Below are 17,523 nucleotides of genomic sequence, written 5' to 3'. Positions count from 1 at the left end.
ACAGGGTGATGATGAGCTTGGATGATAAATATGATCTTGTTTTCATCTCGATCTCCTTTACATTAATATTGCTTGCCCATGCACACACACATATACACACACAAATGAAAGAAAGTACTGTTGTTATATATGTACGTATGAGCAACCTCAAGCTAGGTTGCTTCCAAATGAGATTCTTATATTGATCAACATGCATCTAATATATATATATATATGTTTCATTTATGGATTTAAAACCTTGTGATAACCGTTGAGTTCATTTGCATGTTAGCATCTATTTTGTTCTTGGTACATAACAAGAACCATGCGTCCATATATGCATGAGATGTATTTACAAGAAAATTCATATTAATAAATTCTCAATCATCGATGTGTCTGATGGATTACCTAGGTACGTGGGATTATAAAAATGTGACAGTGACATATATAGCAACCTTAGTAAAAGCCATGTAGCTAGCATATGTGTGTATATATATATATATATATTATATCAACTTAAGATTCAATTCAATACAATCAATCCACAAATTCTATTGAGGCAGTCTAGCATTCCATGATCGTGGCATGTACGGATACTCATTTGAGGGTATTTTTGTCATTAAAAATTTATAAAAGAAAATATCAATATTAACAGCACTTTTTTTTTTTTTTTTTTTCAAGGATGACCAATTATTAAGAATTGTAATACGTATTAATTGAGAAAATTTTAAAATCAATTTGATTTTAATTCGACGACAACAATTTTTTTTTTTGGACCTGTGAATTTCATTTCATAATCTAACTTTCAAATGTCAATGTGAATTACTTTTGTATGACTCAAATCATACGAAAAGGAGTTAAACCCAACATCAAATCATGTGTACTGTATGATAGCACAAATTGTTCCACATTGTCATAATGACCATTATACCCCTTTAATTATGTATTTTTCTTAGGTAAGTTATTTTTGAGGTTTTTGCTTTTTCTTTAATTGGAAGAATAAAAAAACCAAATCACGCGACCAAAAGGAGGTAAACCTTTCAATCTTGTCACCCAATTTTTATTAAATAATCTTTGTGTTAATTATTTAGTAAAACCTTTCCATAATTATTACAAGAGTTATCTAATCAATTTTTCATTTTAATTTTAAATATACTGTTCAAAAAGTAATAAGGTCACATGTACGTGGATATATATTTACAAATAAATTGTAATATAAACATTTATCAAGTGACTTGTAGTTTAGTAGTATTTTCTTTTATCTCTCAAAATAAATAGAGAGTTTAAATACCTTTTGAGGCAAATGAGTAAAATTGGAATGAAACTATTATTTTTCTTTAACTTCTAGAATTGAAACCAAATAATTTCATCATAAAATTGAATTAAATCATATGATTCAATTCCAGGTCCAATCTGATCTAATTTACTGGTTCTACTCTAAGTTACAATTTTTTTTTTTCAATGGATATTACTCACACATTTCGAGTGCACTCTCACTCTCACTCTCACTCTAATTTATAATGTGTGGCTTAAATTTTGCCGCAAAGCATTTATGTTGGGCACCCAATTTTTTGCAACTGGTTCTACCAGTTTTTTGTGCACCCAATTTGGATTCCTGTGAACGGACCTGTCAATGAAGCGGATCCTGATTCGGATATGATCCGAATCCGATTCAATTAGTCGGATATGGATTGTACAAAAAAACCGATAACCCGATTACGATCCAAATCCGATAATTTGTTAACTTAACAAATCGGATATGAATTATGCTGATCCGATTCGTTAATAATTCGATCCGATCCGATTAAAATTATATATATAATTATTTATCAATAATTTTACATATATGTATATGTGTGTGTGTGTGTGTATATATATATAAATTTAGTAATATATAACTAATATATATAAAAATTGATATATAATATATTGTAAATTATTTATTCTTTGTTAATGAATAAAGATTATGATATTATTAGTATGTATATTAAGAGATTTATTAGCATGTGGATGAGAACACCACACTATTGTATATATAACATTATAATTTTTTTTTTTTTTTTTTTTTTTTTTGGATTTTTGGGTTATCTCTAATACAATTTTAATAGGAGTATTGATATATATACTAATATATCAATTAATATATATATATAAATTTAGTAATATATAACTAATATATATATATAATTGATATATAATATATTGTAAATTATTTATTCTTTGTTAATGAATAAAGAGTATGATATTATTAGTATGTATATTAAGAGATTTATTAGCATGTGGATGAGAACACCACACTATTGTATATATAACATTATGAATTTTTATTATTATTTTTTTTTTTGAATTTTTGGGTTACCTCTAATACAATTTTAATAGGAGTATTGATATATCAATTAATATATATATATATATATATATATATATATATATATATACATATATATATATATATATAAATTTAGTAATATATATATAAATTTGATATATAATATATTGTAAATTATTTATTCTTTGTTAATGAATAAAGAGTATGATATTATTAGTATGTATATTAAGAGATTTATTAGCATGTGGATGAGAACACCACACTATTGTATATATAACATTATGAATTTTTTTTTTTTTTTTTTTTTTTTTTTGGATTTTTGGGTTACCTCTAATACAATTTTAATAGGAGTATTGATAAAAAAAAAAATTCATAATGTTATATATACAATAGTGTGGTGTTCTCATCCACATGCTAATAAATCTTTTAATATACATACTAATAATATCATACTCTTTATTCATTAACAAAGAATAAATAATTTACAATATATTATATATCAATTATATATATATATTAGTTATATATTACTAAATTTATATATATATATATATATATATATATATATATATATATTTCAGTACTCCTATTAAAATTGTATTAGAGGTAACCCAAAAATCCAAAAAAAAAATTCATAATGTTATATATACAATAGTGTGGTGTTCTTATCCACATGTTAATAAATCTCTTAATATACATACTAATAATATCGTACTCTTTATTCATTAACAAAAAATAAATAATTTACAATATATTATATATTAATTATTTATATTATATATCAATTATATATATATATTAGTTATATATTACTAAATATATATATATATATATATATATATATATATATTAATTATTTATCATTATATTCATTTGGTTGCATAGTTATATGATATAACATTATGTAAATATGAATTTAATCCGAATTCAAATCCTATTCGATTCGAGTCCGAGCTAAATGGATATGGATTGGGACATTCAGTTCGAGAATTCGTTAGTGATCCGAATCCGATAATTTATTTGCTTAACAAATTAAATATGAATTTAATCCATCCGATCTGAATTCGATCTATTGATAGACTTACGTGAACCACCTTCGACCTTGTTTGACACAAAAGGAACATAAAACATTTATAACCCGATTCAAACAATCCCCAAGTTAGTTGGTCCTAGTTTTGGCAATACGTTACAGGGCTACTCTCCACACGAATTATCTTATCCGACTTCACTCCCTTCCAAATTCCACACTCATCTCCCACATTCCATTCCCTCCAACTATTTTCTGCAATGAAAAGCGTGGCCTCCTCTAAATCTACCATTTTTGCGCTGCTTCACCTCCCCAAGGTCTGCTTCAATTAAACCCATCTCTCTCTCTCTCTCTCTGGTTCTCTCTCTGTGCCCCTCTCTCAATCTTGCATTTCTGTCTCTATATTTCTGAACTTGGGTTTTTTTTGTTTTTGTTTTTTTTGTTTATCTATTTTTTTTTTAACCTGAATATGTATTTTCTATTAACCCTTGTGTTCAATTGCTTAGAACTTTTGTTTTGATGGGTGTTTACTACTCATTGTCTTTGTTTCCAAGTTTAATTTCATATGCAATAAGAATTAGTCCATGGATAATACACAGATTTTCATTATGACCATTAATGACATTGTGTATTAGGTGATTTCTGAAGGGAAAAAGTTTGTTATTTTGAATTTTCACCAAGCTCTAACACCAATTTTTGTACTGTAAATGTTTGTGAAATTCTCCTTATTGTTGGTACCCTGGAAGCATAAATTAATTCTGGTTTGATAAGAAAGCCAAATATAAGGGAAAAATCTAGTAAGAAAATGCAATTCCTTTCCTTTTACTATAAGATTATGCAACACTGGATATAAGATTTTTTATTTTTATTTTTTTATGCATAATCAATTATTTACTAAAATAGTAGAGATTATATTACTATGGATTTGACTAAAAAGTGTACCAAAATTGTTATGTGAATCAACCAAATGAGATTAGACACCCGAATTGGTGTGCAAAATCAAATCAAACCCTGAGAGGGGTAGGAGTTAATCCGAACTCTCTCTCCCAAGCTATGTTACATGTGTTTTGAAGGTGAAGTACCTGTGTCATACACACAATACTCGACATGGGCATGGAATATCTGTCCAACACTTTTGGATGGACATACAACTAAGAAATACATCTAATAATTCAGTTTTATTAAATTATTACTTCAAAATGAATGAAATGCTTATATTAGACACTATGTTACATAAAGCCATTATTTTACACTAATAAATAAAATAAAATAAAACATATAAAAAATATGAATATTTGGCAGAATCCACGTGTTCTTCTATTTGGGGATTTGACATGCCTGACGGCTGACGCTTGAAAAGAAGAATATTCAAATAAATTAAAGAAAAATGAAAAGAATGGATCACTGATTTATTTGAGTCTCCTCAGGTTGCATTCAGGAATCAAGGCATTGCAATATGGCATTTTCTGCATATTCAATCAACCTCTCCAGTGATGAAAGCATTGGCTTGTGTTCCAGATCACTACTTATTGGTGACGATAGGTATAGGAAGAGGGGGCTTGCTCCTAATTGTGGTGTAGTTATGGTGAGAATGTGGTCTAATAACAGAAGGCCAAGATATTTTGGGCTTTTAAGATCTTATAGAATATGTTCTGGATTGGAGCCGGCCAAGAAAATTTTGTCAGTGTGTAGCAATAATACGAGTATACCTCAGGTAGCTTTTCATATATACTTGCTCTTGGTTTTTCAATGCAAATTGTTATGTTTCTTGAATTTTACTTTATCTTTAGAAAAATAATCTATTTTTAATTCTTTTCTTTTATAGGAAAACAGGATAGTTAAATTTCAATTGGCAGCAATACCAAATGTTCTGAAGAGACAATTCTTAAAAGTAGTTGTCGTAGTTGCATGCGCATTCTTGGTCATTCCAGCAGCTGATGCTGTAGATGCCCTTAAAACTTGTGCTTGCTTGCTGAAGGAGTGCAGGTATTGCATCCAAACTAGTTTTAAATGTTTCTGGAAATGGTGAATGGTGTCCACTTACTTCACCTACGATAGTCGAATTAAAACATAATAATAATGCCACTGATTTACTACTATCTTCCACACACACACGTGGGAAAAAAAAATGAGAGAGAGAGAGAGGGGCAAAAAGATGGACAATCTTATTATTTATGCTTAACTTGTCAACTCAGATTGAGTTCTGTCTCACCATTTTGCTTAATGTATGGTTATTATTTCTGTCAAATCATATGCAACATATATATCTTTACTATCTCAACCCATGTTCGTCCCCTTCCCTTATCAAACCCTCAATGCAGACCATATAACTATCCCCCATTAGTGGAATTATTGGTTTTCACTATACATGACCAAACTTACTTGACTTTCTCTTGTTTTATATAGAGGCCAGGCCATGTGTCAGAAAATTTGATCTTTGAAGAAATCATCTTCACTGATTAACTAGTTTTTTGTAAAATGGAAGAGTTAAAAATATTTTTCCTAAAATATATAGCCAACATTTTTGTTATAATATCTCCTGAGTTGGTAGAGGTTTTCTTCATCTTGTCAGGTTGGAACTTGCCAAGTGTATTGCAAACCCATCATGTGCAGCAAATGTTGCGTGTCTTCAAACCTGCAACAATCGACCTGATGAGACTGAATGCCAGGCTAGTTCCACATGTTTAAATGAAGACATTTTGTACAACTTTATGCTCGAGGAAGATTAACTCTGATCCGCAAAGTTTCTGTTCCCTTTTCCTTTTGCAGATTAAATGTGGGGATTTGTTTGAAAACAGTGTTGTAGACGAGTTCAATGAGTGTGCAGTCTCACGAAAGAAATGCGTACCCCAGAAATCTGATGTGGGGGAATTTCCTATCCCTGATCCTGCTGTTCTTGTTAAGAACTTTAACATTGAAGATTTCAGTGGAAAGTGGTTCATAACTAGTGGTTTGAATCCTACCTTTGATGCTTTTAATTGCCAATTACATGAGTTCCATACAGAATCCAACAAACTTGTGGGAAATTTGTCATGGCGAATACGAACTCCAGATGGTGGCTTCTTCACTCGATCAGCTATGCAAAGATTTGCGCAAGATCCAACCTATCCTGGAATACTCTACAATCATGACAATGAATATCTTCACTACCAAGATGACTGGTATCTCTGTCCTGAAATTTTACTACTGCCTTTATTGTTCTTTGCATGTATGCATGCTTGCATGTGTGTGTATATATATCTATTTATGTGTGTGGACAATGGCAGAGCCAGAAATTTACTTTAGTGGGGGCGATCATGAACAATAACAAGATATATATTTTTTTAACCAAAACAATAAATAATAAAATTTAATAATGATTTATAAGACATTCATTCAATACATTTTTATTATTATCCTCATTGACTTTTTAACGCTTGAAAGTGTTCTATAATAATGTCATTATGAATGCCATCAAATGTTTTTCTCAAACAATCTTCTGATGTTAACAAAATCTTGCTCTTTTTTCTTTTTCTTTTTGGTTTTTCAAAATTAAAATCTTATTTTGCAGAAGGAACAATATTGGAGAAAAGGGGGATTAGGGTTTCTTGCATACCAGGTTAGGGTCGATAAATCTACTGATTTATAATTTTTTTTTTTTAATAATAATTCTTCACTTTGTGCTTTTGCCGTTGGAGAAATAGAGGAGATGAACTTTGTGTAGGTCAGGAGAATGAGGGGCATAGAGAATTTGGAAGAAAGGGTTGGAACCCCCAAGCTAAACAATTTTTAAACAATTTTGGGAGGGGGCAAGTTTTGGGTAACTACTCCCACTCAGCTCTATGTGGCTCTACCACTGAGTGTGGATTTGCTAATTGTTTTTGCTACACTCTTCTTTTTATTTTATTTTTATCTTTAAGCTTAATGGGTTATATGTGCTGAATTTCTCTCGTCAATTATAATCTTTTAAAAAATACTAGTATACAGTTAATTTGAATCTTATCATAAAATATTAGTTTATTTGAAAATTGAGAAGTGATGCGACGGGAGCTTAATGGTGCTCTCATAAATAAATTTCAGTTTACCCTTCCATTTCAGATAAGAATTATTTGCCCCAAAATGGAAACTTTGGAAGCGTATAAAAAATTGTGAAACCTTGTATACATATTTGGTACTGCCTTGGAAGTTGAAACATGAACAAGACTTATTTCAGTAAAAAGGTCAGTCCAAATCTGGTAATTGATCAGAACTAGTGTTTAGGATGCTGGCTCCTTCCTTGCATCTTTGGTCTAAAAACACAGAGAACCTCTTGGATGCTTCTGTATCAATTTCCCTATAAATTAGTTAAAGCTTTCAAAATAAATCAGTTTTTATTATTATTTATTTTAAGTTCTTATTTCTTAAAGCACTCACACGCTGCATATACTGCGCATTTGGAACACATGAATTATTTTTTTACCATATATTGACTTTATTCTTCCTTAGCGTTAAAAAGTATTATAGTGTCTATTTATAAAATAAGGGGTATATTCAAAATTGTACTAATTATCATGGTATAATAATAGATGAGCCATACTATGAAACTTGAGTAGAGAGTAAATGAACCAAGATTAATACGGAAACTGAAGTGTGGAAAATCAATTTGGATATTTATACCTGGGAGGTCTATAATGGAGGCTATCTTTACATATGTAAGAGAGTAATGGAAAAGATATAGGAAGAAGAAGAAGAAAGATTTCATTTGGTTTTAGAGATTTAAGGATTTCTAGAAATAAAATGTGGGGGGTTTTAGAATATATTGACATGATATGCAGGATGTGTATGATAGAACCGTGACTATAGTTAGAATGATTGTGGAAGAAACAAATGAATTTAGCTCCAAATATTGTAAGCTTACATCTAGGGACAGCATTAAGCTCTTTTATTGTGTATGTTATTTGCTAATGATATTGTTTTAATTATTAAACTGGAGAAGGTGTAAGTTCTTATTTGAAGGCCTAGAGACATATAACTAAAAGGATTTAAGCTAAGTGGGATTAAAATTGAATATATGAAACATAAGTGTAGCAAATCCAGAATTACAAATAAGGATGTTGTAAATATTGAGGATCAAGAGATACCAAAAAGTGAATGCTTCTGCTATTTAGGTTTGGTTATTACAAGGAAAGAGAAATTAGATATGATGTTAGTCATGGAATTAAGGCAAGGTGGGTTAAATGGAGGACTGCATCTGAGATATTGTGTGATTTGCACCCTTTAAGATTGACAGGAAAATCCTATTAGGCCGTTCATAATGGGCATAATGTTGCCTAGCTAAGAAATAATATATTCATAAAGTGTATATAGCGGAAATGCGAATGTTGAGATGGATATGCAGCAATACAAGGATAATGTTAGAAATGAACAAATTCATGAGATGGTTGAAGTAGCACAATTGGATATAAAGTGAGAGAATATCAATTAAAATTGTTTCGGCATGTGCAAAGAAGACCATTAAGTGCACCATTTAGAAAGAGTGACATGGTCCACATTGAGGGTAATGCTAGGAGAAGAGAAACACTAAAACTACATCGGTAGAGTTAGTAAGGATAGATTTAATGACATGTGGTTTAATTGAGATTATGTTCTTAGGAGAACAAAATATAAAAACGGGATTCATGTAGTTGACCCCAAGTAATTGGGGAAATGCTTAATTGACTTGAGTTGGGAAAAGGAATACTAATTTGCATGGAAGATAGGGGCCAGAGAGAGCGACCAAAGTTAGCATGGAACAAAATCATTAGAAATGATTTTAAAAAGTTAAATATTATAGTGGAAATGTCTTGTAGTAGAAAAGAATATAAAACGAGAATTCATGTGGTTGATCACATTCACATGGGATTAAGGCAAGGATGACGATGATGAACTATGTTTTGTTACAAAAAATAATAATTGTGATATTTATGACATGGGTAAATGCTTGTGTATTGATGCCTAACATAAATGCATCAGATGGGATTCACGAAATGATTTGTCATAGAAAGAGTAAAATTCATCACAAAAAATCAATCACAACGAAGTTTTTTCGTTGTGGGGTCGTTCTGAATAACAAATGTCTGCGACAACTACAAAATCATCACAAAAAAGAGAAATTGTCGACTGTCAGTACCCTTTACTACAGAAATATGATTGTCAAAAGTTAATCAAAGATTTTTATTCAAATAGTATAGTATATTAGAGTTGATTATTTTTTCTAACAGACAAGATTGGTGCCAAAAAATTCATAATTATCCAAGAAAAATTAGCTTTGAGAGAGCCACAACCTGCCGTATGATGTTTCACAAAAATCATCCTGTAATAAAAAAGAATGGCAAAATCAGGATCTGTATTGATTTTATAAATTTGAATTCAGCTACTCCAAAAGATGAGTAATTTAATCTTACAAAGTTTTGCCCCCATCTCGTGTACATAACTCAACCTGAAGGTGATGCATTTTTTATTGAATCTTGACAAGGCATGGATGTATTGTCACACCTGAACAAAGTTACTCTCTTAGCCGATTGGGAAGTCATATTTCCATGGGTATGGATTTGGGTTTCATACTTCCAACTGCAATAGGCGTGTGTGTGATGGATTTGGGCCTCATGATTGTACTATGCAACTTAGAGACTTACCAATCTATAACTTAAATAACTTATGCAGGTATATTCTGTCTTCCAAAATAGAGAATAAACAGGATGACTATGTATTTGTATATTACCGAGGCAGCAATGATGCATGGGATGGATACGGTGGTGCTGTTGTGTACACAAGAAATGCAGTTTTACCTGAAAGCATTGTACCTGAATTAGAAAGAGCAGCTCAAAGCGTAGGACGCGACTTCAACACGTTCATCAGGACGGACAATAGTTGCGGACCTGAACCTCCCCTTGTAGAGAGATTGGAGAAGACAGTGGAAGAAGGAGAGAAAACAATAGTAAAAGAGGTTGAAGAGGAGGTGGAGAAAGTGGAGGAGACCGAGAAGGCCTTGTTTCAAAGGTTGATAGAAGGGTTTCAGGAGCTCAGACAAGATGAGGAAAACTTCCTGAAAGGGCTGAGCAAGGAAGAGATGGATATTTTGAGTAATCTTAAGATGGAAGCAAATGAGTTCGAAAAGCTCTTTGGGCGAGCACTGCCACTGAGGAAGCTAAGATAGAAATGAACCTAGTAGCGGCAAGCTTATCACTGCTAATTGGGTGATTTGTATTTCAAATGTTTGAAATCTGTAGCATATATTGTATTAATGCTGATAACTTCAAGAAAGATGAAATTCAGAGTTCTATTTTTTCCTTCTGGTTCTTTTGTGGATGGTATCGTTCTTCATTACTGTAGTGCATTGAGACAACCCTACTGAATGTAGTAAATCTATAGTATTCGGAATAGACTCCAGTACCTTGTTTGAATTTCTGGGTTTCACCGGATAATCTGTTGCAAGACTACCACAAATGCAAAAATGAAGCTGTACAGTATGAAAATTTTGGATAGGTGACAATAACTAGTCCACAAAACAAAGAGGTGAACAAATGAGAATCATTCACAACCCTCAACAATCAAACCATAGATTCTCAATATTTAGGTTTTCGGAAGCTACAGCATAACTGCCTAAGTTTCAGCTGTTATCGGCATTCTATGTTACTAAAGAAGCTCACATTATTCCATTGTAGTTACAGCAGTCTTATGCCTCTATATGAAGGACTTGAATTGGACATTGATCTAATTGATGAATGAGGTCTTTTGCAAGCACTGAAAACAGTATTTGCAAAATTTCAGTGCTGGTGTTAGCAGGGATTCAACTATATTTTCACCATCTTATACTAATAATCATGGATATCTAGGTTTATTTGGAGGGATATGTCATGATTTTGCAAGTGTGTAAGCTTGATTTTGAAGAGAAAGGAAAAGTGAACATCTCATATCATACAGGAATTAAAGCAAGCATGAAATGGAAAAGTGAACTAGAATTAAACAAGTTAAAGTCAAATATATGTATAAAGGACTTACATTGATTAACTGGTGACAGAGAAAATAATATGTTAGCAAAAGCGTTCCTAAAGGTGAATTAAACAGAAAAAGTTGTTTTAAGTATAGAACATAACAGGGAACCTATTATATTTATGAAATTGGAAAAATATCCTAGGTAAAGACCTTACATAACCCATGGAGGAACTTGCAAAAACATTGATGTCTAGAGTTATTGGGCTTGCTTTCTTAAAGAGCCATACTGCTAATGCTAAAAAATGTAAAGAGCTATTAACAGGTTGAACAGAAAATACTGTTCAGTTCTTCCAAAGAGTTATGCGGTCGATTCAGCACAACTAACTGCTTTTCCAGACAAAAACTGTGATTTAAACCTTTTTTGACACCGGAAACAACTGACTCTCCAACTGATCAGTCGGTCTTTTAGAAGGATGATGCTCCTTCAAAAGGAACGATCAATGTGTAAACTAAGATTTATGTCCTCAATAATCCTCACAGTTTATCTGATAAATTCAAGTTTTTGAATTATACAAATAATCATCACCTTATTGATCCTAATATAATCTAGAAACAATGTTACCACACTATACAGATAAATGTATTCTTCTGCATACATAGCAAATTATTTGAGGCCACTCATAGTTGTAGTTGTCTCAAAGCTTATGCATATTCTATAGAAGAATATTTAGAGAAAATTCCTGGAATTTTAGCATAAACAGATGTTAAACAGAAGTAACTCCTCACTTAAACTTTTCCTTCCCATATATAACTGCACCACAATCAGAATAGCCCATTGCAACTCTAAACCAAGTTCTCTGATGGCACATTTCTGTAAAAAGTACTAATCTCTGAATGAGAGGCTCCAAAGCCATCGACGGTTCCCAAATGAATGTCTATATATCTAGTGATCATGGTGACAAGATGGATATTTTACGATGAAAAAACACTTCCACATTGAAGTCACACATCGCTTCTGCACCTTAAATGTGAACCAACATGGACATCCTGAGATCCCATGTCGCTGTTATGCTTCAGGTACAGTCTGACATTTCCATTTTGGAATCCCATGTCACTGTTGCAGCTTCAATTCAAACCACCACTTCCATTCCTAGATATCATCATACTATTGCACCTTAAACTTGGAGCATCACTTTTGTTCCGGGGAGGTTCCATTGTGCTACTAGACCTTAAATTAAGTCCGTGGCTTGAATTCAAACCTGGAGTTCTATCTTCGAATTTGTGCCTTGAATTAGAATCAACACTTATCTCCCGGGATTCCATGTCATCACTAGTGTCCATGTTGTTTTGCCTTGAAATGGACCTAGAACTTCTGTCCTGAGTTTCCATGTTGCTGTTGAGCATTGCGTTCTGACCAACACTTCCATCTGGGGATTCATTGTTGTCAATGCGCCTTGAATTTGTATTAAAACTTCCATCCATGGAATCCTTGTGTTTGCGCATTATATCTGAACTCCATCTTATGGATTTTTTAACTGCCTTTTTTGGTTCTCCATTATGATCTGAACTATCTACATATCTATTACTTGAAATGTCTTCATCTTTAGAATACTTACGGCTTCCATGAGGATAAAGTGCTCTCTCTTCATCCTCATTGTCTGAATAATCTCCATCCTGATGATCTTCTGAACTGTATCCATCTCTTGAAATGTTCCCTGTTTTGGAAACAGGAAGAGAAGAAAGGTTAGGCTCGTCCTTAACTTGTGTTAGGCTATTAAGAGCAGTTACAACATCGCTGATCAAGGGACGGACTGATGGTTCCTCCTGGAGACACATGGCTGCAACCCCAATTGCTTGATTTAAACTTGTCACCGTGAAGTCCAGTTTAAGAAGTGGATCTGCCAACTCAGGGAATCTCCTTGGATCCTTGAAAATGGGCTGTGCCTGTTCAAGCAAAAAGCATAATAGATAACCTTTTTGAATGTTGATAAACTACTTGAAATTCTATCAAGCTACAAATACCTTCTTTTTAAGAAAACAAAACAACAATACTAAAGAAAAAAGCAAATAAACAAAGAGAAAGGATGGCATATTCTTCTTTAGTATTCCTATAACAAAGAGGGAAAGAAGGTAGGATGATTTTATATATACCCAATCAACTAGATTTTGCTCCTCAGCTCGTCGTGTAGTGTCAATGACTCTTCGACCTGTGATGAGCTCAAGTAAAACAACTCCAAAACTGTACACATCTGACTTTATTGTGAGCTCGCCTGTTCGTTCATACTCTGGAGAGCTATAGCCATAGCTACCTATCACCCTTGGCGATACATGCATCTTATTTGCGGAATTTCCAAGCTTGGCAAGTCCAAAGTCGGAGAGTTTGGGGTTGAAATCTTCATCCAATAAGATGTTGGAGGGCTTCAAATCGCGATATATAACTGGGGGGTTGGCCTTGTGGTGCAAATACTCCATGCCTTGAGCAGCACCTGAAGCTATTTCCATCCTTGTTATCCAATTTAATGGCTCTTCTTGGGAAGTCCCTGCAATTTGAAATGGAAGTACAAATTTCTGTCAGTAAATTCTGTTCAAACGTCTGTGAAATGTTCCATGGCTCGCTAAGTACATGGTAAGGGATACCAAAAGCAAAAAGTTCAAATGTAAAAAAGAACAAACAAAATTGATAACTGAAGGATCATAAAAGGGAACATCAATAATTTTGTGTATTGAACAATCAAAAAAACAAGATTTTCAGATAAACAAAGACAATTGACATATGCACACAACATCACAAACCACCCCATAGAGAATGAAAAAAGGAAGTAAAGATCTAATGAACCATAATTTCGCGATAGTGGCCAAAAAACATACCAAATAGCTTATCTTCTAGAGATCCCAGCGGCATATACTCATACACTAAAAGTCTCTGCTCTCCATCAGCACAATATCCAACAAGACTGACCAGATTCGGGTGGTGGAGGAGGCTCAGCATCAAAACCTCAACAAGAAACTCCTTGTTTCCTTGTGTTCCATTCCTATCTAGTTGCTTCACAGCCACAACCTATTTGCAGTGACAAAAAAATAATAAATAAATAAATAAGAGCGGGAGTTTGTTACTAATTTCACATTAAAAAACTAGCAGATCTTCTTTCATAAAACATGACTATTAATCATTTTAGGAACAATCACTAAATTGAAGTCCGTATAACCTGCTCACTATCAGGGAGTGATCCCTTAAAAACTTTTCCGAATCCACCTTCACCCAATAGGCATTCTTTCCGGAAATTCTTTGTTGCAGCGGCTAGCTCACGAAAAGTGTAAGTCTGTGCCGCAATATTTCCAGTGTTGACAGTGCTAGATGCATCCCTCCTGTGTTCGGCTTCAGATGATAGTTTTTGTCTGCCAAACACTGCACAAAAATAGAATGAACTCTTAGGAGTTAATAGAATCTGTAAATTTCAATTTGCTTTATGTTTTAGCTTAGAGAAAATTGATATCACCTTCAGGGAGAAAAAAAAAAAAAAAAAAAAAAAAAAAAAATTGATTTCCTCGACACTGTAGGCGTACAAATTATGCACCATTCTTTACTATAATTGCTTACACAGTTTACTAAATTTCTAATATGAATCACTCCTGAGAAAAGAAACATTCTCTTTAGTAATTGAACCTATGTAGAGCTATTAAAGAACAAGGGTATTCATCTTCTAAAAGATGTTTAAGGTGCAGCCCATGTAACTCTGCAAGGAATCCCAAAATTCATAACCACAAGAAACAAATATTTGTAATGGCTCAAAATCATTTACTAGAAACATGAAGTATTAACCAGTTTATTGGGGCAATCCTTTGTTTCTGTTTCGAGGTTGGTCTATAAAGAAATACTTTGTGACTATGCATATTTACAGATTGTACTACACTATTTTGTGCAGTTTCTTGTCAAGGAATTACATGTTCCCAATGTCCAAAAAATTGTGAAATCTAAGGCTTGTGCATTTGGCTACAACATCCCCGAGAGGAAACATATTTTGCTGCACCCTTAGTAGAGCACAAAGATATATATAATACATCATGTTTACACTTACATAGAACTGAGACAAAGAAATTATTTGATTTAAAACTAGTAATTATATACCCTTCTTGCTTATCAACAATGGAGTTTGACATTACACTCCAACAAATAGAAGTAGAATGAAGAATAGGGAATCTAATGGATGCTATATAACTCGTAAGGAGAAACTAAATCTAAACCTAGTAATTTACATTCTTAATTCGCAGTGCAATGAACTTACAACTTACATTATTAATTCTCAATCCAATGAATTCATTGGATGCAACCAACTTGTAAGAGGAAAATAAGCCCTTCTCTCTCTTCCATTTTGGAACATGCTGCATCCTTAAAAGACTTTAAACTCATCAGGTGTTGCCTCATTTAAAATAATATTGAGACCTTTACTACTAGAATTGCACAATTCATTAACAGCTTTTGACCACTCTTCTATACAATTTTCAACTACTCTGTCATTCGTGTCATCTCATACACTTAACAGTAAGAGATCTCTAAGCAATTTCTAAGGTAAGCCACACACCCTTCATAAAGGGGTCTCAAGAAGGCTCTCATTTTACCTTTCCTATATAGGCTCTGTTTGGTTAGATGGAAATTAGTGGTGGAAAGTGTAAGTAAAAGAAAGTGAAGTGAATAAAAATAAAATAAAATTTCCATTGTGCATTTGATTAGTATGAACATTTTCAAGAAAATTATGGGAAATTACCATTTTACAGTTTGAATAACAAGGAACTTACCATACTAGTAACTTCATAAAAATTTCTCAGGAAATCAAAATTTTCTTGTGTTTTATGTAGGAATTTTCCATTTTCCGTTCTAATCAAACTTCGAAAGTGTTCAGAAAATTTTCATTTCCTTTCTTTTCTTGCTATTTCCATCTAACCAAATGAAGCCATAGAGATAGTTATTATCATCTAAGAATGGAGATAATGAATCAACCCAACCTTATTGCATCATGGAATTAGTAACACTATGAGAGAGTTTTGTAGTGAAAGTTCCTAAATAAGTTAGAATCACAAGTGTAGGCTAAAGACCTAGGGGAGGTTAAATAAGTCTTCTTTTTTGTTTAATGAGTTGGAAGGTTGTTTAATTACCAATTTTTAGTAATCTCAATGCAATTGATCTTTCACTCATCAACAAACCATACAAGCAATCAAGAGAAGCAGAAATTTTCTTACATGGAAAAATGAAAACCGAACGATACAAAGGATCCAATCTAGATGCTAACAATCTACTTTGCAAAAAAAGTACATCTTTTACTAGCTTAGTCGAAAATTGGAAATGGGATAGGACCCGATTTTGATTAGGAACTCAAACTTTTCCCGTAATTGTGCTTTTTTCATCAATCTCAAAGTTTAAATCAATCCAGCTAAAACATTCTGTAGACTTTTTAACTAGTCAAGACCATCCTCAATCGATTGAGGCGTTCTCAATCAAACTCCAACTAATCAACTTTCTGTCCAAGCCTAGATCAATCCAATGAGTCCAATTTCAATGAAAACATGAATTTTCAATCACATCTCTTTAACAAATCTACAGGCAAACCAAAAAGTACAAAACTAACTGACCCTTTGACTTAGCCACTACATTACAACCAATGTTTTTATCACAGAATTTGAAAAAAAAAATACCTAAGTTAATGCTTAGACCTAACACAAATTAATAAATTGGATTTCTTATTCCAATGATGGCTATGCAGATGTGAGATGTGCAACAATATATGCCGAACAACTCGATTTTCGAATAGTCGCAATTTTATATTTTATAATTATTACAGCTTCATACAATTCAATTAAGAGAGATGGTACCTGGCAGCGGTGGTTCTTCACCAGGATCACAAATTGCATGAGCCACAACATGCAGACTCCTACCATTTGGCTTCTTGTTCTTCCGTTGAAAACATGGGAAGCAATTCATGTCTTGATGCTCTCAATTCAAACCCTAGAACCAAAAATGTCCCTTAATCCGAGCTCTTTGAAACGCCTAATTTATAAAAAAGAAAAAGAAAAGAAAAGAAAATTCTCCTCCTTTTCTTGTATTAAAATTAAGCGAAAAAAAAAAAAAACCCAAAATGGGATCGAAGTTAAGGATTCAGAAGCTTAATTCAAAGACCATCAAGAACACGAAAACAATTCGAAAAAAATGAATGGAGACACCGTAGAGGGAAATGGAGGGTCCCCCAGAAAATTGAAGGACCCC

At 32.7% G+C, this 17,523-nt stretch overlaps 3 protein-coding genes across 3 annotated transcripts; 1 reads left to right on the top strand and 2 right to left on the bottom strand.

Annotated features, from left to right (window-relative positions):
* The first annotated feature begins 3,502 nt into the window (after nucleotides 1–3,502).
* Nucleotides 3,503–10,621, top strand: LOC132311664 (violaxanthin de-epoxidase, chloroplastic). The gene is made up of 6 exons (XM_059809687.1): nucleotides 3,503–3,652; nucleotides 4,763–5,049; nucleotides 5,161–5,321; nucleotides 5,908–6,004; nucleotides 6,105–6,496; nucleotides 9,996–10,621. Exons 2-6 carry the CDS (start codon nucleotides 4,792–4,794, stop codon nucleotides 10,486–10,488), a joined length of 1,401 nt encoding a protein of 466 aa, XP_059665670.1. The 5' UTR covers nucleotides 3,503–3,652; nucleotides 4,763–4,791; the 3' UTR covers nucleotides 10,489–10,621.
* Nucleotides 10,622–11,852: 1,231 nt separating this feature from the next.
* On the bottom strand, nucleotides 11,853–14,457 carry LOC132311663 (probable serine/threonine-protein kinase PBL7). The gene is made up of 3 exons (XM_059809686.1): nucleotides 14,136–14,457; nucleotides 13,419–13,807; nucleotides 11,853–13,211 (listed from the first exon to the last, which is right to left on the bottom strand). Exons 1-3 carry the CDS (start codon nucleotides 14,254–14,256, stop codon nucleotides 12,393–12,395), a joined length of 1,329 nt encoding a protein of 442 aa, XP_059665669.1. The 5' UTR covers nucleotides 14,257–14,457; the 3' UTR covers nucleotides 11,853–12,392.
* On the bottom strand, nucleotides 14,453–17,241 carry LOC132314187 (probable serine/threonine-protein kinase PBL26). The gene is made up of 2 exons (XM_059813081.1): nucleotides 17,133–17,241; nucleotides 14,453–14,673 (listed from the first exon to the last, which is right to left on the bottom strand). The coding sequence occupies exons 1-2, from the start codon at nucleotides 17,239–17,241 to the stop codon at nucleotides 14,453–14,455; spliced, it is 330 nt and encodes a 109-aa protein (XP_059669064.1).
* Nucleotides 17,242–17,523: the final 282 nt, after the last annotated feature.

This window comes from Cornus florida, unplaced genomic scaffold (assembly GCF_030987335.1).
Source record: "Cornus florida cultivar Cherokee Brave unplaced genomic scaffold, ASM3098733v1 CherokeeBrave_3.0.0_Hap2_Chr06, whole genome shotgun sequence".
NCBI classification, from domain to species: domain Eukaryota; kingdom Viridiplantae; phylum Streptophyta; class Magnoliopsida; order Cornales; family Cornaceae; genus Cornus; species Cornus florida.
The sequence above is the reverse complement of the archived record's forward strand: the minus strand, read 5'-3'. Positions and strand labels throughout refer to the sequence as shown.